The sequence below is a fragment of the Aythya ferina genome, assembly GCF_964211825.1.
Source record: "Aythya ferina genome assembly, contig: HAP1_SCAFFOLD_477, whole genome shotgun sequence".
In the NCBI taxonomy this organism is placed as follows: Eukaryota; Metazoa; Chordata; class Aves; order Anseriformes; family Anatidae; genus Aythya; species Aythya ferina.
The window spans coordinates 1-20,812 of NW_028181109.1; the positions used below are offsets into that span (position 1 = coordinate 1).

The 20,812-nt window shown below is 63.0% G+C and overlaps 2 protein-coding genes across 2 annotated transcripts; one reads left to right on the top strand and one right to left on the bottom strand.

Moving 5' to 3' along the window:
• The first annotated feature begins 857 nt into the window (after positions 1 to 857).
• Positions 858 to 10,910, top strand: PORCN (porcupine O-acyltransferase). Its single transcript, XM_084540362.1, has 10 exons — positions 858 to 1,038; positions 2,101 to 2,231; positions 2,373 to 2,387; positions 4,054 to 4,179; positions 5,463 to 5,563; positions 6,123 to 6,199; positions 6,280 to 6,343; positions 7,267 to 7,352; positions 8,250 to 8,360; positions 10,722 to 10,910. The coding sequence occupies exons 1-10, from the start codon at positions 862 to 864 to the stop codon at positions 10,821 to 10,823; spliced, it is 990 nt and encodes a 329-aa protein (XP_084396488.1). The 5' UTR covers positions 858 to 861; the 3' UTR covers positions 10,824 to 10,910.
• On the bottom strand, positions 10,906 to 20,369 carry SLC35A2 (solute carrier family 35 member A2). Its single transcript, XM_084540361.1, has 5 exons — positions 20,235 to 20,369; positions 18,152 to 18,334; positions 16,636 to 16,787; positions 14,328 to 15,055; positions 10,906 to 11,934 (listed from the first exon to the last, which is right to left on the bottom strand). Exons 1-5 carry the CDS (start codon positions 20,287 to 20,289, stop codon positions 11,907 to 11,909), a joined length of 1,146 nt encoding a protein of 381 aa, XP_084396487.1. The 5' UTR covers positions 20,290 to 20,369; the 3' UTR covers positions 10,906 to 11,906.
• Positions 20,370 to 20,812: the final 443 nt, after the last annotated feature.

Consider the following 20,812-nt stretch of genomic DNA (forward strand, 5'->3'; position numbering starts at 1 on the left):
CAATCCTCCCCACCCCCCCCATTTCCCCCCCAAACCCCCCCAATTTCCCCCCCCAGCCCCCATTTTCCCCCTTTTCTCCCCCCCCACGCCCCCATATTCCCCCCCTACCCCTCATTCCCCCCAAAACCACCCCCTAACCCCCCCAATTCCCCCCCAAACCCCCTGATTTCCCCCCTAACCCCCGCATTTCCCCCTGATTCCCCCCCAAACCCCCCGATTTCCCCCTAACCCCCCCAATTCCCCCCCAATTTCCCCCCAAACCCCCTGATTTCCCCCCCAAATCCCCCGATTTCCCCCCTAATCCCCCCAATTCCCCCAAACCCCCCCATTTCCCCCCAATTCCCCCCCAAACCCCCCGATTTCCCCCCTAACCCCTCCCAAACCCCCCCAATCTCCCCCCAAACCCCCCCATTTCCCCCTGATTCCCCCCCAAACCCCCCAATTTCCCCCCTAACCCCCCCAGTTTGCCCCTAACCCCCCCATTTCCCCCTGATTCCCTCCCAAACCCCCCCAATTCCCCCCCAAACCCCCTGATTTCCCCCCTAACCCCCCCATTTCCCCCCCAATTTCCCCCCAAATCCCCCAATCCCCCCCCTAACCCCCCCAATTCCCCCCCAAACCCCCCCATTTCCCCCTGATTCCCCCCCAAACCCCCCAATTTCCCCTCTAGCTCCCCCCTAACCCCCCCAAACCCCCCCAATTCCCCCCCAAACCCCCCAATTTCCCCCCTAACCCCCCCGATTTCCCCCCAATTCCCCCCCAAACCCCCCCAATTCCCCCCCTAACCCCCCCAATTTCCCCCCCAAACCCCCCAATTTCCCCCCTAACCCCCCCAATTTCCCCCCCCCTCCAGGCGCTCAGATGGTGGTGGCGATGAAGGCCGTGTCCCTGGGCTTCGACCTGGACCGGGGGCAGGGGGGGGGCGCGGAGCCCACCCCCGCGCAGGTCCTGGGCTACCTCTGCTCCCCCGCCTCCGTCGTCTTCGGGCCCTGGGAGCCCTTCGGGGCCTACCTGAGGGCCGTCGAGGGGCCCCCCCTGGTAATGGGGGGGGGTTTGGGGGGGTCTGGGGGGGTTTTGGGGGGAGTTGGGGGGGTTTGGGGGGGAGTTGGGGGGGGTTGGGGGTGTTTAGAGGGGGTTGGAGGGGGTTTGGGGGGGTCTGGGGGGGGTTTTGGGGGGTTTTGGGGGGGAGTTGGGGGGGTTTGAGGGGGTTTGGGGGGGTTGGGGGGGTTTAGAGGGAATTGGGGGGGATTTGGGGGGGAGTTAGAGGGATTTGGGGGGGTCAAGGGGGGATTTGGGGGGGGATTTAGTGGGATTGGGAGGGTTTGGGGGGGGTGGAGGGGGTTTGGGGGGGTTGTGGGGGGTTTAAGGGGGGGGTTGGAGGGGATTTGGGGGGGATTTGGAGGGGTTTGGGAGGTCAAGGGGGGGTTGGAGAGGGTTGGGGGGGATTTGGGGGGGTTTGAGGGGGGTCAAGGGGGGGTTTAGAGGGGGCTTGGTGGGGGTGTGGGTGGGTCAAGGGGGGATTTTAGGGGGTTTGGAGGGGATTTGGGGGGGTTGGAGGGGGTTTGGGGGGGACTGGGGGGGTTTAGAGGGGTTTGGGGGGGATTTGGGGGGGTTGGAGGGGGTTTGGGGGGATTTGGGGTGGGTTTTAGAGGGATTTGGGGGGGTTAAGGGAGGATTTGGGGGGGGATTAGCGGGGTTAGAGGGGTTTGGGGGGGTTGGGGAGATTTGGGGGGGATTTGAAGGGGGTTTTGGGGGGCTTTGGGGGGGTTAGGGGGATATGGGGGAGTTTGGAGGGGGTTTGGGGGGGGTTGGAGGGGTTTGGAGGGGGGTTGGGGGGGATTTGGGGCCATTTGGGAGGATTTGAGCAATTTTGGGGGGGTTAGGGAAATTTGGGGGGGATTTAAGGAAATTTTGGGTGAATTTGGGTCCATTTGGAGAAGATTTGGGTCCATTTGGAGGCGATTTGGGTCCATTCGGAGACAATTATCCCCATTTCTCACCCACTTCCTCCCCCCACCTTCCCGTCTCCCCCTTCCCATTACCCCTCCGCCCCCCCCTCCCCCAAATTTCCCCCCCCCCCCAAATTTTGCCCCCCCCCAGAGCGCGGCGTGGGCTCGCAAGGCCGCATCCAGCCTGGTGCTGGCGGCGCTGTGCCTGCTGGTGTCCACCTGCCTGGCCCCCTTCCTCTTCTCCTGCCTCCTCCCCCTCTACGGGACCCCCGCCCTACACCGGTCAGTGCCCCCCCCAACCCCGAGACCCCCCCCCGAGGGACCTGGACCCCCCCCGGGGTCTTTGTGTCCCCCCCTTTTTTGGATAGGGATTTATTTTGGGGTGGTTTCTTTCGGTTTTGGGGGTGATGCTGCGGGGGACAGGAGCGTGCTGGCAAGGTGAGGGGGGGTCTTGTGGGGGGGGTTTGGGGGGTTTAGGGTTTTTTTTGGGGGGGGCTTGGGGGTGTTTTGGGGGGTTCAGGGGGTTTTGGGGGGGTTTGGGGGGGTTTTGGGGGGGTTCAGGGGTTTTGGGGGGTTTGGGGGGTGTTTTGGGGGGGTTCAGGGGGTTTTGGGGGGTTTTGGGGGGGTTTTTGGGGAAGTTCAGGGGGTTTTGGGGGGGTTTGGGGGTGTTTTGGGGTTCAGGGGGTTTTGGGGGGGTTTGGGGGGGTTTTGGGGGGTTCAGGGGGTTTTGGGGGGGGTTTGGGGGGGTTTTGGGGGGTTCAGGGGGGTTGGGGGTTGGGGGGGCTTAGAGGGATTTGGGGAGGGGTTGGGGGGATTTGGGGGAGTTTGGGGGAGGTTTGGGGGAGGTTTGGGGGGGTCAATGGGAGGTTGGAGGGGTTTTGGGGGGGTTCAGGGGGTTTTGGGGGAGTTTGGGGGGGTTTTAGAGGGATTTGGGGGAGGGGTTGGGGGATTTTGGGGGAGTTTTGGGGGGTTTTGGGGGGGTTGGGGGGATTTTGGAGACATTTGGGGGGTTTCAAGGGGTTTTGGGGACACTTGGGGGGTTTTGGGGGGAGTTTGGGGACACTTGGGGGGGTTTGGGGGAGGTTGGGGGGTTTTTGGGGGGGTTTTGGGGGGATTTTGGAGACATTTGGGGGGTTTCAAGGGGTTTTAGGGGGGTTTGGGGGACACTTGGGGGGGTTTGGGGGGGTTTGAGGACACTTGGGGGGATTTGGGGGAGGCTGGGGGAGTTTTGGGGAGGGTTTTGGGGGGTTTGGAGGGGTTTTGGGATTTTGGGGACACTTGGGGGGGTTTCAAGGGGTTTTGGGGACACTCGGGATTTGGGGGAGGCTGGGGGGGTTTGGGGGGGTTTGGGGATTTTGGGGACACTTGGGGGGGTTTCAAGGGGTTTAGGGGACACTTGGGGGGATTTGGGGGAGGCTGGGGGGTTTGGGGGAGGGTTTTGGGGGGTTTGGAGGGGTTTTGGGATTTTGGGGACACTTGGGGGGGGGTTTCAAGGGGTTTTGGGGACACTTGGGGCAATTTGGGGGGGGTTGGGGAAGGGTTGGGAGGGATTGGGAGGGGTTTGGGGGGGTTTTGGGGGGGTTGGGGGGCTTTTGGGGACACCTGGGGGGATTTGGGGCGGTTGGTGGGGGGGGTTTGGGGGGGTTTGGGGGGATTTGGGGGGGGGGTTGGGAGGAATTTGGGGCCATTTGGGGGGGATTTGGGCCCTTGGGGGGGGATTTGGGATCGTGGGGGGGGGGGGGATTTAGACCCCGGGGGGGGAATTTGGGTCAAGGGGGTAGGATTTGGGGCCATTTAGGGGGGATTTGGGGCTGCAGAGGGAACATTTGGGACCCCGGGGGTTGGATTTAGACCCTGGGGGGGGATTTGAGATTGTGGGGGGGGGGATTTAGATCCGGGGGGGGGTAATTTTGATCAAGGGGGGGGGGGATTTGGGGCCATTTGGGGAGAATTTGGGCCCTCAGGGGGGGGATTTGGGACCCCGGGGGTTGGATTTAGACCCCGGGGGTTGGATCTAGACCCTGAAGGGGGGGCGATTTGGACCCGGGGGGGGGGCCATACACCCCCTGCCCCCCCCAAAAAACGCCCCCCCCCCTTCCCACAGGTGGCTTCGTGCCTACGAGAGCGCGCTCTCCTTCCACTTCAGCAACTATTTCGTCGCCTTCCTCTCCGAGGCCACGGCCACGCTGGCCGGCTCGGGCTCCTCCGTGCACCACGACCACCTCCACTGGTGGGTCCTTACTGGGAGGGACTGGGAGGGGACTGGGAGGGACTGGGAGGGGACTGGGAGGGGACTGGGGGGGTAATGAGGGCATTTGGAGGACGCTGGGGGGGTACTGGGGGTGCTGGGAGGGACTGGGAGGGACTGGGAGGGGACTGGGGGGGTAATGGAGGCATTTGGAGGATGCTGGGGGGGTACTGGGGGTGCTGGGAGGGACTGGGAGGGAACTGGGAGGGGACTGGGGGGGTAATGGGGGCATTTGGTGGGAACTGGGGAGATACTGGGGGTGCTGGGAGGGACTGGGAGGGGACTGGGGGGTAATGGGAGGGGACTGGGGGGGTACTGGGGGCATTTGGAGGACGCTGGGGGGGTACTGGGGGTACTGGGAGGGACTGGGAGGGGACTGGGGGGGGACTGGGGGGTAATGAGGGCATTTGGAGGACGCTGGGGGGGTACTGGGGGTGCTGGGAGGGACTGGGAGGGACTGGGAGGGGACTGGGGGGGTAATGAGGGCATTTGGTGGGAACTGGGGAGATACTGGGGGTGCTGGGAGGGACTGGGAGGGGACTGGGAGGGACTGGGAGGGGACTGGGAGGGGACTGGGGGGGTAATGAGGGCATTTGGAGGACGCTGGGGGGGTACTGGGGGTGCTGGGAGGGACTGGGAGGGGACTGGGGGGGTAATGGGGGCATTTGGAGGACGCTGGGGGGGTACTGGGGGGACTGGGAGGGGACTGGGGGGTAATGGGAGGGGGACTGGGGGGGTACTGGGGGCATTTGGAGGACGCTGGGGGGGTACTGGGAGCGCTGGGAGGGGTCTGGGAGAGATACAGGGGGGTAAATGAGAGAACTGGGGGCGTACTGGGGGTACTGGGAGGGAACTGGGAGGCATACAGGGGGGTACTGGGGGTACTGGGAGGGGACTGGGAGTGATGCAAGGGGGTAACGAGGGAACTGGGGGGGTACTGGGAGGGACTGGGAGGGAACTGGGAGGGATACAGGGGGGTAACGAGGAAACTGGGAGGGATACAGGAGGGTAACGAGGGAACTGGGGGGGTACTGGGAGGAACTGGGAGGGGACTGGGAGGGGACTGGGAGGGAACTGGGGGGTAATGGGAGGGGACTGGGGGCATTTGGTGGGAACTGGGGAGGTACTGGGGGTACTGGGAGGGATCTGGGAGGGATACAGGGGGGTAATGAGGAAACTGGGAGGGATACAGCGGGGTTACAAGTGAACTGGGGGGGTACTGGGAGGGACTGGGAGGGACTGGGAGGTGACTGGGAGTCCTGCAGGGACCTGGCGGTGGCGCGGCCGCTGCGCGTGGAGCTGCCCCGCTCCATGGCCGAGGTGGTGACCAACTGGAACCTGCCCATGGCCCGCTGGCTGCGCACCTGTGAGCTGGGGGATACTGGGAGCACTGGGAGGGGGCTGGGGAGGGGCTGGGAGGGGGTTAGGGGAAGCTGGGAGGGGTCTGGGGGGGATTGGGAGGCACTGGGAGGGACTGGGAGGGAGCTGGGGGTGCTGGGAGGGGATGGGGGGGGACTGGAGGGCACTGGGAGGGGGCTGGGGGAAACTGGGGGAAACTGGGAGGGACTGGAAAGGCACTGGGAGGGACTGGGGGGGGATTGGGGGGCACTGGGAGGGACTGGGGTGAACTGGGAGCAGGCTGGGGGGCGCTGGGGGAAACTGGGAGGGGAATGGGAGCAATGGGACATAGATGGGAGCTTACTGGGAGGCTCTGGGAGGTTACTGGGCGGTTACTGGGAGGCACTGGGCAGTTACTGGGAGGCCAGGAGAGGTTACTGGGAGGCCCCGGGAGATTCTGGGGTGTTACTGGGAGGCACTGGCCGGTTATGGGGTGTTACTGGGAGGCCCTGGGAGGTTCCTGGGGTGTAACTGGGAGGCACTGGGCGGTTACTGGGAGGCACTGGGAGCCCCCGCTGCCCCCCCAGACGTGTTCCAGACCGCCCGGCGCCTGGGCACCTTCGCGGCCGTGCTGGGCACCTACGCCGCCAGCGCCCTGCTGCACGTGAGTGCCCCCAGTCCCCTCCCAGTCCCTCCCAGTCCCTCCCAGTTCCTCCCAGTAACACCAGTTCCCCTCCCTCCCAGGGCCTGAGCTTCCACCTGGCGGCCGTGCTGCTCTCCCTCGGCCTCATCACCTACGTGGAGCACCGTGAGCGCTGGCCCTTTAAGGGCGGGGGCGGGGCTAGTGGGAAGTGGGCGTGGCCAGTGGGAAGTGGGCGGGGCCAGTGGGAAAGGGGTGGGGCCAATGGAAAGGGGTGGGGCCGGTTGGGAGGGGGCGGGGTGATGGGGAAGGGCCGGGAGGGTTCAAGATGGGGAGAGGGGTGGAGAAAGGGGGCGTGGCCTATAAAAGTGGGCGGGGCTAAAAGGGCGTGGTCAGGTGGAAGTGGGTGGGGGCAATGGGAAAGGGGTGGAGCCAGTTGGAAGTGGGCGGGGCGATAGGGAAGGGCCAGGAGGCTTCAGGGTGGGGAGAAAGGGGGCGTGGCCTAGGAAAAGTGGGCGGGGCTAAAGAGGGCGTGGTGAAAAGAAGAGGTGGGGTGATATGGAAGTGGGTGGAGCTGGGTGGATGTGGGCGGGGCCATTGGGAAGTGGGCGGGGCAATAGGGAAGCAGGCGGGGCAATGGGGAAGGGCCAGGAGGTGGGAAAAGGGGGCGTGGCCTTGAAGAAGTAGGAGGGGCTAAAGAGCTGTGCGTGGCTGGAGAAAAGGGGCGTGGCTACACGAAGTGGGCGTGGCCATGGGGCAGTGGGCGGGGCTAGAGGGAAGCGGGCGGGGCTAGAGATGAATGGTGGGAAGAGCCTCAGTGGGTGTGGGAGGGGCTTGGGGAAATGGGCGGGGCTTGGGTCCGAGTGGGTGTGGGCGGGGCTTGGGGTTTGTGGGCGTGGCATTTGTGTGTGGGGCGTGGCTTATGGTTTGTGGGCGGGGCTGCCCCGAGCACTGCTGGGAGGGGCGAGGGGCTGGAGGCGCAGTGGGCGTGGCCCGCGGTGGGTGGGCGGGGCTTGCGGGCGATGGGCGTGGCCTGGATTGACCCCGCCCCCTCCCTGTGGCCCCGCCCCCTCCATGTGGCCCCGCCCCAGAGCTGCGGCAGCGCCTGGCCGCCATCTTTGACGCCTGCGTCCTGCCCAAGCGCTGCCCCCCCGGCTGCCCCCACCGCAACAAGGACGTGAGTGGGGGGCTGGGGGGGGGCTGGGGGGGTCCTGGGGGGGTCCTGGGGGGGTCCCTGGGGGGGGTTATGGGGTCCCTGGGGGGGGCCTTGGGGGGGTTATGGGGGTCCTGGGGGGTTTGGGGGGGTCCTGAGAGGGGTTTTGGGGGGCCTGGGGGGTTTATGGGGTCCTGGGGGGGTCCTGGGGGGGGTTATGGGGGGTCTGTGGGGGGTTGGGGGGGTCCTGGGGAGTTTATGGGGTCCCTGGGGGGGTTTGGGGGGGTCCTGAGAGGGGTTTTGGGGGGCCTGGGGGGTTTATGGGGTCCCTAGGGGGGTCCTGGGGGGTTTATGGGGGTCCTCTGAGTGGTTTGGGGGGTGCCTGGGGGGGTTTATGGGGTCCCTGGAGGGGGCCGAGGGGTTTTTGGGGGTTCTGGGGGGGGCCTTGGGGGTCCTGGAGGGGTCCCTGGGAGGGTTTGGGGGTCCTGGGGGGGTCCTGGAGGATTTATGGGGTCCCTGGGGGGGGCCTGGGAGGGGTTTTGGAGGGCCTGGGGGGGTTTGTGGGGTCCCGGGGGGGGGTTATGGTGGTCCTGGAGGGGGCCTGGGGGGTTTATGGGGTGTCTGGGGGGGTTATGGGGGTCCTGGGAGGGGGTTGGGGGGTCTGGGGGGGGTTTGGGTGTCCTGGGGGGCTTGGGGGGTCCCTGGGGGGGGTCCTGGGGAGTTTTATGGGGTTCTGGGGTCTGGGGGGGGGTCATGGGGGGGTTTTGGGGGGGCTGAAGGGGTCCTGGGCGATTTGAGGGGGGGTTTTGGGGTCCTGGGGGGGTGTCCCGGGGTTTTTTGGGGTCCTGTTTTTTTTTGGGGGGGTCCTGTTTTTTTTTGGGGGGGGGGTCCCAAAAATCTGTGTCGTCCCCCCCCCCCCAGGCGCTGTGGGTGCGGGGCCTGAACGCGGCGCTGGGGGCGCTGGCGCTGCTGCACCTCGCGTACCTGGGGGCCCTCTTCGACATCGAGGCCGACGACGCCATCGAGGAGCAGGTGGGGGCCCCAAAATACACCCCCCCGAAACCCCGACCCCAAAAAGGCACCCCAAAAAACGGCCCCAAAAAAATTGGCAACCCCAAAGAAATGACCCCAAAAAGGGACCCTAAAAAGTGACCCCAAAAAGTGACCCCCCCAAAACGCTGACCCCAAAAAGGCACCCCAAAAAACGACCCCAAAAATGGACCCCACAAAAATTGGCAACCACAAAGAAATGACCCCAAAAAGGGACCCCAAAAAGGGACCCTAAAAAACTGCCCCAAAAAACGACCCCAAAAACCGACCCCACAAAAATTTACAACCCCAAAGAAGGGACCCTAAAAAGGGACCCTAAAAAGGGACCCCAAAAAGTGACCTCAAAAAGTGACCCCCCCAAAACGCTGACCCCAAAAAGGCACCCCAAAAAAATGACCCGAAAAACGACCCCAAAAAATGACCCCAAAAACGGACCCCAAAAAAATTGGCAACCCCAAAGAAATGACCCCAAAAAGGGACCCCAAAAAGTGACCCCAAAAAGTGACCCCCCCAAAACGCTGACCCCAAAAAGGCACCCCAAAAGAATGACCCTAAAAACGACCCCAAAATCAGACCCCAAAAACGGACACCACAAAAATTGGCAACCACAAAGAAATGACCCCAAAAAGGGACCCCAAAAAGTGAACCCACAAAAATTGGCAACCCCAAAAAAGTGAACCCAAAAAGGGACCCCAAAACTGACCCCCCCAAAATGCCGACCCCAAAAAGGCACCCCAAAAAACGGCCCCAAAAAAGGACCCCAAAAATGGACCGCACAAAAATTGGCAACCCCAAAGAAATGACCCCAAAAAGGGACCCCAAAAAGGGACCCCAAAAAGGGACCCCAAAAAGGGACCCTAAAAAACTGCCCCAAAAAATGACCCCAAAAACAGACCCCAAAAAAATTGGCAACCCCAAAGAAATGACCCCAAAAAGGGACCCCAAAAAGTGACCCCAAAAAGTGACCCCCCCAAAACGCTGACCCCAAAAAGGCACCCCAAAAGAATGACCCTAAAAACGACCCCAAAATCAGACCCCAAAAACGGACACCACAAAAATTGGCAACCCCAAAAAAGGGACCCCAAAACGCTGACCCCAAAAACTGACCCCAAAAAACTGACCCCAAAAAAGGGACCCCAAAAAGTGACCCCAAAATGCTGACCCAAAAAAGGCACCCCAAAAAAATGACCCAAAAAAGGACCCCACAAAAATTGGCAACCCCAAAGAAATGACCCCAAAAAGTAACCCCAAAAAGGGACCCTAAAAAGTGACCCCAAAAAGTGACCCCAAAACTGACCCCCCCAAAACCCCGACCCCAAAAAGGCACCCTAAAAAAATGCCCCAAAAAACGACCCCAAAAATAGACTGCAGAAAAATTGGCAACCCCAAAAAAATGACCCCAAAAAGAGACCCTAAAAAGTGACCCTAAAAATTGACCCCAAAACGCTGACCCCAAAAAGTGACCCTAAAAAACTGCCCCAAAAAATGACCCCAAAAACCGACCCCACAAAAATTTACAACCCCAAAAAGGCACCTCAAAAAATGACCCGAAAAACGACCCCAAAAAGTGACCCCAAAAAAATTGGCAACTCCAAAGAAATGACCCCAAAAAGGGACCCCAAAAAGGGACCCCAAAAAGGGACCCCAAAAAGGGACCCCCCCGAAACGCTGACCCCAAAAAGGCAACCCCAAAAAAATGACCCGAAAAACGACCCCAAAATCGGACCCCACAAAAATTGGCAACCCCAAAAAAATGACCCAAAAACCTGACCCCCCCAAAACTGACCCCAAAAACCGACCCCACAAAAATTGACACCCCCAAAATGGGGACAGAAACCCCCAAAATGGGGACGGTGACCCCTCCCGGGGGGGGGGGGCAGGGATTTTGGGGTCCCCCCTGGGCTTTGGGACATCCTGGGGGGCTCAAATTTTTGGGGGTGTTATGGGGTGATTTTGGGGGGGGGTCAGGGGATTTTTGGGACCCCCCCCCACTAATTTTTCCCCCCCCCCCAGGGCTACGGGGTGTCCTTGGGGAGTGGGGTCAGGGTTTTTTTGGGGCCCCCCCAGGGCTTTGGGATATCCTGGGGGGCTCAAATTTTTTTGGGGGGTTATGGGGTGATTTTGGGGGGGTTCAGGGGATTTTTGGGACCCCCCCCACTAATTTTTCCCCCCCCCAGGGCTACGGGATGTCCTTGTGGGGGGGATCAGAGGATTTTTGGGGTCCCTTTCAGGGTTTTGGGATATCCTGGGGGGCTCAAATTTTTTGGGGTGTTATGGGGTGATTTCGGGGGGGTTCAGGGGATTTTTGGGACCCCCCCCCACTAATTTTTCCCCCCCCCCCAGGGCTACGGGATGTCCTACACCATCCGCAAGTGGTCGGAGCTGCACTGGGCCAGCCACTGGGTGACACTGGGCTGCTGGCTGCTGGCCCGCCTGCTGCGCTGAGGGGGGGGTACTGGGAGGTACTGGGAGGTACTGGGAGGTACTGGGAACCCCCCCCCCCAACCCCCAGTAAAGGCTCCGCTCGCTGGGTGCCGGCTCCGTGTTGCTGTCGGGCGCCGAAATCGTGGGAATTACACCCGAAACGCGCATGGGGGGGGGGGGGGGGGGAGGGGGGTACAGAGACCCTATAGGACCGGGTGAAGGCCCTATAGGGGGTGGGGTGGGGGCCGTATGGCCCTATAGGGCACGGGGGGGGGGGGGCACACGGCCCTATAGGGCACGGGGAGTCCACATGGGTTATATAGGGTGCAGAGGGGGCCATATGGATTATATAGGGTCCAAGGGGGCCATATGGGGTTATATAGGGTCCAGGGGGTCCACATGGGTTATATAGGGTCCAGGGGGGCCATATAGACCCTATAGGGCACGGGGAGTCCGTATGGGTTATATAGGGTGCAGGGGGGCCATATGGGTTATATAGGGTACAGGGGGTCCATATAGAGTCTATAGGGTACAGGGGGCCCATATGGGGTTATATAGGGGACCGGAGCTCTATAGGGCCCCTATAGGGCACAGGAGGTCCATACAAACCCTACAGGGCATGGGAAATCCATATGGGTTATATAGGGTCCAGGGGGGCCATATGGGGTTATATAGGGGACCGAGACTCTATATGGCCCCTATAGGGCACAGGAGGTCCATATAGACCCTATAGGGTACAGGGGGTCAATATGGGTTATATATGGGAGCAGGGCTCTATAGGGCCCCTAAAGGGCACAGGAGGTCCATATAGACCCTATAGGGCACTGGGAGTCTGTATGGGTTATATAGGGTACAGGGGGTCCCTATGGGTTATATAGGGGATCAGGGCTCTATAGGGCCCCTATAGGGCACAGGAGACCCATACGGACCCTATTGGGCACAGGGAACCCATATGGCCCCTATAGGCACAGGGGAGCCCATATGGCCCCTATAAGGTACAGGGGAGTCCGTGTGGCTCCTATAGGGCGCGGGAGGGGGGTGTGTGGAGGGGTCCATACGGCCCCTATAGGGCCCGGGAGGGGGGGGCGGGGGTGTCCAGTCCCATCAGGAGCCCTTGTCCTTGGAGGGAGACCTGCAAGAGAGAGAGACCCCGGGGCTGAGGGCTCCTATAGGAACCCTATAGCTTCTAGAGGGCCCCATGGGGTCCCCAGGGCTCCTATAGGGCCCCCCATGGCTTCTAGAGGGCCCCATAGGGTCCCCAGGGCTCCTATAGGGGCCCCCTATAGCTTCTATAGGGCCCCCATGGGGTCCCCAGGGCTTCTATAGGGTCCCCTATGGCTTCTATAGGGCTTTGGGGGTTCCCTAGGGCTCCTATAGGGCCCCCCAATGGCTTCTATGGGGTCCCCTATGGATTCTATAGGGCTCCCCATGGCTTCTATGGGGTCCCTTATGGATCCTATAGGGCCTTGGGGGTTCCCTATGGCCCCTATAGGACCCCCCCCCCACGGCTCCTATAGGGTCTCCTGGGGGTCCCTACAGCTCCTATAGGGCCCTGGGGTCCCCCCGGGGGTCCCCCCGACGGCGTTAGTGGGGTTAGTGCCCCCCCCGCCCCCCCCAGCACGCAGCCGTTAACCAAATCCGCCTTTATTAGCCCCAATCCGCGGGTAAAAACGCGCCGTGCCCCCCCCCCTCCCTGTCCCCCCCCCCCCGCCCCTATAAAATATTTACAGCCCGGTGAGGTGGGGTTAGTCACCCCTCCCCCCCCTCGTCCCGCTAATTAAGGGGTCGCCCCCTAACGAGCCTCCCCCCCCCCCCAGGGACTGTGGGGCCAATTTTGGGGGCTCCATCCCCAAAATCCCCAATTTTGGGGGGTCCACCACCCAAAAACCCCAATTTTGGGGGCTCCACCACCAAAAAAACACCAAAATCTCCTTTCTCGCCCAAAAAAAAATAAAAAATGGGGGCCTTCACCCCCCAAAACCCCCAATTTTGGGGTCTCCACCACCCAAAAACCCCAATTTTGGGGCCGCCACCACCCAAAAACCCCCAATTTTGGGGGCTCCACCACCCAAAAACCCCCAATTTTGGGGGCTCCACCACCCCACCAACCCCAGCGCCTCCTCCACCACCCAAAAGAACCCAAAGTTGGGGGTCCAACACCCAAAAAAACCCCAAAGTTGGGGTCCCAACACCCAAAAAAAGCAACTTCGGGGTCTTCCACTACCCAAAAACCTCAACTTTTGGCTCTCCAACACCCAAAAACCCAACTTTTGGGGTCTCCACCACCCAAAAACCCAACGTTGGGATCTTCCATTGCCCTACAAACCCCAACTTTTGGGTCTACACCACTCAAAAACCCCAACTTTTGGGTCTATACCACCCAAAAAAGCCAACTTTTGAGTCTCCACTGCACAAAAAACCCCAATCTTTGGGTCTCCACCACCCAAAAATCCCTACTTTTGGGCTCTCCACAACCCAAAAACCCAACTTTTGGGGTCTACACCACCCAAAAAAGCCAACGTTGGGGTCTTCTATTGCCCTACAAACCCCAACTTTTGGGTGTCCACCATCCAAAAACCCAACTTTTGGGTTCTCCACCACTGAAAAACCCAACTTTTGGGGTCCCCACTAACCAAAAACCCAACTTTTGGGGTCTCCACCACCCAAAAACCCAACGTTGGGGTCTTCTGCTATCCAAAAACCCAACTTTGGGGTCTTCTATTGCCCTACAAACCCCAACTTTTGGGTCTCCACCACCCAAAAAACCCAACCTTTGGGTTCTCCACCACCCAAAAACCCAACCTTTGGGTCTCCACCACCCAAAAACCCAACTTTCGGGTTCCCCACCACCAAAAAACCCAACTTTTGGGGTCTCCACCACCCAAAAACCCAACGTTGGGATCTTCCATTGCCCTACAAACCCCAACATTGGGTTCTCCGCCACCCAAAAACCCAACTTTTGGGGTCTTCACCACCCAAAAACCCAACATTGGGGTCTTCTGCCATCCAAAAACCCAACTTTGGGGTCTTCTATTGCCCTACAAACCCCAACTTTTGGGTGTCCACCATCCAAAAACCCAACTTTTGGGTCTCCACCACCTGAAAAACCCAACGTTTGGGTTCTCCACCACCTGAAAAACCAACTTTTGGGTTCTCCACCACCCAAAAACCCAACTTTTGGGTTCTCCACCACCCAAAAACCCAACTTTTGGGTCTCCACCACCAAAAAAAACCTCAACTTTCGTCTCTCCACCACCCAAAAACCCAACTTTTGGGTTCTCCACCACCCAAAAACCCAACTTTTGGGTCTCCACCACCCAAAAACCCAACTTTCGCATTCTCCACCACCAAAAAACCCAACTTTCGGGTTCTCCACCACCCAAAAACCCCAACTTTCGGGTTCTCCACCCCCCAACCCCCCCCAACTTTGGGTTCTCCACCCCAACCTCTCCACCTCCACCCCCCTTTCGGCGCCCTCCCCCTCCTCCCTTCCCTTCCCCTCCCCGTCACGCCGCCCCCACTGACTTGCCGCCGTGTCCCGGCCCCGCATCCTCCGTCCCTCCTCCTCCTCCTCCTCCTCCTCCTCCTCCACCACCACCACCCCCGGGGGTCCTCGTAGCGCCCCGGGGGGGTCTCCCGTAGAGATACACGGCCCCCAACACCATGGCGGTGCCGGCCACGAAAGCCCCCCGGGGGCGAAAGCCGAAAAGTTGCGCCGAGGCCACGGCGGAGGCCAAGATGGAGAGCGCGGTGGCGAACCCTTTGAGGATGTTATCGGCGTAGCGGACCACCACGGCCACCAGTAGCCCCCCGGCCGCCTGGTTGAGGACCACCGCCCACACGGCCGGGCTGTAGCCGTGGAAGAAGCCCACGGTGGCCACCGCCCGGCCCTCGGCGGCTAGCATGGCCGCCAGCCCCACCGCCGTGCCCACCGCCCCCAGTTGGAGGTTGCGCACCCAAATGGAGCCCCCCGAGGTCTTGAGGAGCCGCTCGAAGTAGACGCCGGCGAAGCCCGAGGACAGGCAGGACGCCCCCACGGCCGCCAGCCCCGTCAGGTAATTTTGGGGGGGGGTTTCGGGGTGGGTTTCGGGGTTTTCGGCCCCCCCCGGCACCGTCCGGACCTGCTCGGCTTGCACCAGGGCCACCCCGGCGAAGAGGAGGGCGAGCGAGAACCACTGCAGGCGGGACAGCGACGTGCCCAGCAGCAGCACCGAGAACAGGGCCGTGGTCAGGATCTTCAGCTGGTAGGTGACCTGGGGGGGGGCAATTAGGGGGTGGGGGGGTCATTGGGGGTGTTTGGGGGGGGTATCGGGGCGTTTGGGGGGGGATATCGGGGGATATCGGGGCGTTTGGGGGGGATATCGGGGGATATTGGGGGATATCGGGGCATCTGGGGGCATGGGGATATGACAAGGGGTCAGGATATTCAGCTGGTACATCACCTGGGGGGGGCAATTAGGGCGTGGGGGGGTAACTGGGGGTGTTTGGGGGGGGTATCGGGGCGTTTGGGGGGGGATATCGGGGCGTTTGGGGGGGATATCGGGGGATATTGGGGGATATCGGGGCATTTGGGGGCATGGGGATATGGGGAGGTGTCAGGATCTTCAGCTGGAAGGTGACCTGGGGGGGCAATTAGGGGGTGGGGGGGTCACTGGGGGTGTTTGGGGGGGGTATCGGGGCGTTTGGGGGGGGATATCGGGGGATATCGGGGCGTTTGGGGGGGATATCGGGGGATATCGGGGGATATCGGGGGATATCGGGGCATTTGGGGGCATGGGGATATGGGGAGGGGTCAGGATCTTCAGCTGGTAGGTGACCTGGGGGGGGGCAATTAGGGCGTGGGGGGGTCATTGGGGGTGTTTGGGGGGGGTATCGGGGCGTTTGGGGGGGATATCGGGGCATCTGGGGTTATATCAGGGCATTTGGGGGCATGGGGACATGACAAGGGGTCAGGATCTTCAGCTGGAAGGTGACCTGGGGGGGCAATTAGGGGGTGGGGGGGTCACTGGGGGTGTTTGTGGGGGGTATCGGGGCGTTTGGGGGGGATATCGGGGCATTTGGGGGCATGGGGATATGGGGAGGGGTCAGGATCTTAAGCTGGAAGGTGACCTGGGGGGGCAATTACGGCGTGGGTGGGTCATTGGGGGTGTTTGGGGGGGGGGTATCAGGGCGTGTTGGCTTTGAAGACCCCCCCCAGGTGCTTTGAGGACCACCCCAAGCCTTTGGGGACCCCCCCAGGGAGCTTTGAAGACCCCCCCGGGGGAGCTTTAAGCCCCCCCAGGAGGCTTTGAAGACCCCCCCCCAGGGGGCTTTACCCCCCCCAAGTGCTTTGAAGACCCCCCCAAATGCTTTGAAGACCCCCCCGGGGGTCTTTCCCCCCCCCAAAGCCTTTAGGGACCCCCAAAACCCCTGAACCACAATACAGGCCCCCCATACCCCCCCCAAATCCCCCAAAACACCCCCCCGGGCCCCCCCCACACCCCCTCCCCGACCCCCCCAGTGCCTCCCAGTGCTCCCAGTGCCCCCCCCACTGGAAGGTGGCCGCAAGCAGGGACCCCCAAAACCCCCAAACCACAATGCAGGACCCCCAAATCCCCAAAACACCCCCCTGGGCCCCCCCCACGCCCCCCCCCAGCCCCCCCCAGTGCCTCCCAGTGCTCCCAGTGCCCCCCCCACTGGAAGGTGGCCACGGGCAGGGACCCCCAAAACCCCCAAACCACAATGCAGGACCCCCAAATCCCCAAAACACCCCCCCTGGGCTGCCCCCACACGCCCCTCCCCGACCCCCCCAGTGCCTCCCAGTGCCTCCCAGTGCTCCCAGTGCCCCCCCCACCTGGAAAGTGGCCGCGGGCAGGTTGGAGATGGCGACGTACTGGAGGTTGTTCTGCAGGGTGTACACCAGGGAGGGCACGGCCAGGCGCAGCGTGTCCCCCCCCCGCGCCCCCCCAGCCTCCTGCAGGGTCGCCAGCAGCTGCCGGACGCTGCCTGCAAAATTATTTTTTGGGGGGGGGTTAATAAGGAAGGGGGGGGTAGGGGGGGTCAAATTCCCCCCCCCCGGTCCCTAAGAGCCCCCCCGTGTCCCTAAAGTGCCCCCCCGGGTCCCTAAAGGGGCTCCCCATTTCCTCAAAGGGCCCCCCCGGGTCCCCAAGGGCCCCCCCAAACCCCCCATAGCACCCCCCAACCCCCCCATAACGCCCCCCAACCACCCCCAACCCCCCCATAATGCCTCCATAACGCCCCCCCCAACCCCCTAATAACCCCCCCAACTGCCCCATATCACCCCCAAATGCCCCCCAAAACTCCCCCAACCCCCCCAAACCCCCCCACATCCCCCCCAACCCCCCCCATAATCCCCCTAACTCCCCCATAACCCCCCCAAACTCCCTGATAACACCCCCAAATCCCCCCATAACCCCCCCATATCACCCCCAAACCCCCCCACATCCCCCCCAATTCCCCCCATAACCCCCCCAAACCCCCCATAACCCCCCCATATCACCCCCAACTCCCCCCGAATCCCCCCCAAATCCCCCCCAACCCCCCCCGTAATCCCCCTAACTCCCCCATAACCCCCCCAAACTCCCTGATAACACCCCTAAAGCCCCCCCAATCCCCCCCATATCGTCCCTAACCCCCCCATAACCCCCCCAAATCCCCCCCATCACCCCCAAACCCCCAGATACCCCCCCAAACCCCCCATATTGCCCCCATATCACCCCCATATCCCCCCAATACCCCTCCAAACCCCCCATATCACCCCCAAACCCCCCCATATCACCCCCATATCCCCCCATATCACCCCCAAATCCCCCCCAACCCCCCCATATCTCCCCCAAATCCCCCCATATCACCCCCACATCCCCCCCAAACCCCCAATAACCCCCCCAAATCCCCCCACATCCCCCTCAAACCCCCCATATCACCCCCATATTCCCCCCAAACCCCCCATATCACCCCCATATCCCCCCCAGACCCCCCCCAAACCCCCCATATCACCCCCAAACCCCCCCAAATCCCCCCCAAACCCCCCCAATTCCCCCCACATCCCCCCCAAACCCCCCATATCACCCCCAACTCCCCCCAAACCCCCCATATCACCCCCAAAACCCCCCAAATCCCCCCCATATCACCCCCAAAACCCCCAACTCCCCCCCAAACCCCCCATATCACCCCCAACTCCCCCCACATCCCCCCCAAACCCCCCATATCACCCCCAAATCCCCCCAAACCCCCCATATCACCCCCAATAACCCCCCCAAATCCCCCCACATCCCCCCCAAACCCCCCATATCACCCCCAAATCCCCCCCAAATCCCCCCCAGCCCCCCCCCAAACCCCCCCCCCCTCACCTCGGTGCTGCAGCAGCAGCAGCAGGGCGCAGGCGCAGCCCTTGAGGGCCTCGGCCAGCACCACGGCGGTGGTGGGCAGGAAGCGAGCCCCCGGCAGGGTGCGCACGTAGCGGATGCTGAGCACCAGCGAGGCGTTCTGCACCACCAGCACCCCCAGGCTGGCGTACTTCACCCGCCGCGAGCCTGGGGGGGGGCACGGGGGGGGGTCGGCACGGAGCCGTAGGGACCCCCACGGGACCCCCAAGGGACCCACAGCCAGCCCTTGTGACCCCGTGACCACCATATGGGACCCACAGCCACTCCTTGTGCCCCACAGATGCCCCACAACAGCCCCATGGGACCCCCACGGGACCCCCCCAGGACCCACAGCCACCCCTCGTGCCCCACGGGACCCCCACGGGACCCACAGCCACCCCTCGTGCCCCAAAGGTGCCCCACGGGACCCCCTTGTGCCCCACAACAGCCCCACGGGACCCCCACAGGACCCAAGACCACCCTAAGGGACCCCCACAGGACCCCCACAGGACCCACAGCCACCCCTCGTGCCCCACAGTGACCCCATGACCACCATATGGGACCCAAAACCACCCCTTGTGCCCCACAGATGCCCCAAAACAGCCCCATGGTACCCCCACGGGACCCCCCCAGGGCCCACGACCACCCTAAGGGACCCCCACAGGACCCCCAAGGGACCCACAGCCACCCCACAGCCAACCCTCGTGCCCCACAGTGACCCCATGACCACCATATGGGACCCACAGCCACTCCTTGTGCCCCACAGATGCCCCAAAACAGCCCCATGGGACCCCCACGGGACCCCCCCAGGACCCACAGCCACCCCTCGTGCCCCACAGGACCCCCACGGGACCCCCATGGGACCCACGGCCACCCCTCGTGCCCCACAGTGACCCCATGACCACCATATGGGACCCACAGCCACTCCTTGTGCCCCACAGATGCCCCAAAACAGCCCCATGGGACCCCCATGGGACCCCCCCAGGACCCACAGCCACCCCTCGTGCCCCACAGGACCCCCACGGGACCCCCACGGGACTCACAGATGCCCCACAACAGCCCCACGGGACCCCCACAGGGCCCACGACCACCCCAAGGGACCCACAGCCACCCTAAGGGACCCCCAAGGGACCCCCACGGGACCCACAGCCACCCCACAGCCCTCCAGTGCACCCTAAAGGCCCCCTAATGCCTCCCAAAGGCCCCTTAATGCCCCCCAGAGCCCCTCATAACCCCCCCAAAGCCCCTCATATCCCCCCCAAAGCACCCCTAATGCCCCCCAAAGACACTCATAACCCCCCCCAAGCCCCCTTAATGCCCCCCCAAAGCCCCTCATAACCCCCCCAAAGCCCCTCATATCCCCCCCAAAAACACTCATAACCCCCCCAAGCCCCCTTAATGCCTCCATAACCCCCTTAATGCCCCCCAAAGCCCCTCATAACCCCCCCAAAGCCCTCCTAATGCCCCCATAACCCCTTTAATGCCCCCTTAATGCCCCCCAAAGCCCCCTTAGTGCCCCCAAAGGCCCCCAAAGCCCCCTTAATACCCCCAAAGCCCCTTGTAACCCCCCCAAAGCCCCCTTAATGCCCCCCACGACCCCCTTAATGCCCCAAAGCCCCTCATTACCCCCCTAACGGCCCCCAACACCTCCATATCCCCCCTGATGCCCCCCATAACCCCCTTGATGCCCCCCAAAGCCCCTCATAACCCCCCCAAAGCACCCCAAAGGCCCCTAAAGCCCCCCACGACCCCCTTAATGCCCCCAAAGCCCCTCAACCCCCCCCCAGAGCCCCCTTAATACCCCTCAAAGCCCCCCAACACCTCCATAGCCCCCCCCAACGCCCCCTATAACGGCCTTAACGCCCCCCACAGGCCCCAACAGCCCCCCCATAGCCCCCCATAGCCCCCCAGTAGCCCCCCATAGGCCCCAGTAGGCCCCAACCCCCCCCGTAGCCCCCCAATGCCCCAATTAACGCCCCCCACACCCCAATTAACACCCCCAGCCCCCAATTAACACCCCCACACCCTAATTAACACCCCCAGCCCCTAATTAACGCCCCCTCCCCACCTGTCACCGCCGCCGGTTTCTCGCCGCCGCCGCCGCCCCCCCCCGGCGCTGCCATGGTGGCACCTGCCCGGCAACGGCGCGGCACTTCCGCATAGCGCCGCTTCCGCTTCCGGCCACGGAGAGCCGCCGCCCAGAGCGCCGCCACCCGGAGGGGGGGGGCTGGGGAACCATAGAGAGGGCGCGGTCCTCCGAGCCCGCCGCGGCGCTCTCCGCCAATCACAGCGCTGCTCGAGGCAGCTCCTCCCGCCTCCCCTTCCAGTTGTCCAATCACAGCGCTTCTCGCCGCACCTCCCCCCTCCGCCACCCAATCACCGCCCTCCCCGCCTCCCTTCCTCCCGCCCCCTCTGTCCACCACCCAATCCGCGCCCTCCACCCTCCCTTCCCGCCCTTTCCCACGCCCCACCCCTTTCCCCACCCCCTCCCCTCCCTCCACCCAATCCCCGCTCCTCTCTCCCTCCCGCCTCCCGCCTCATCCAATCGGCTCCCTCCTCGCCTCACCGCCGCCGGCCAATCAGCGCGCGCCGCCCCCTTTAAATGCCGGGCGCGGCTGAGGGGGAGCAGAACCAAGATGGCGGCGG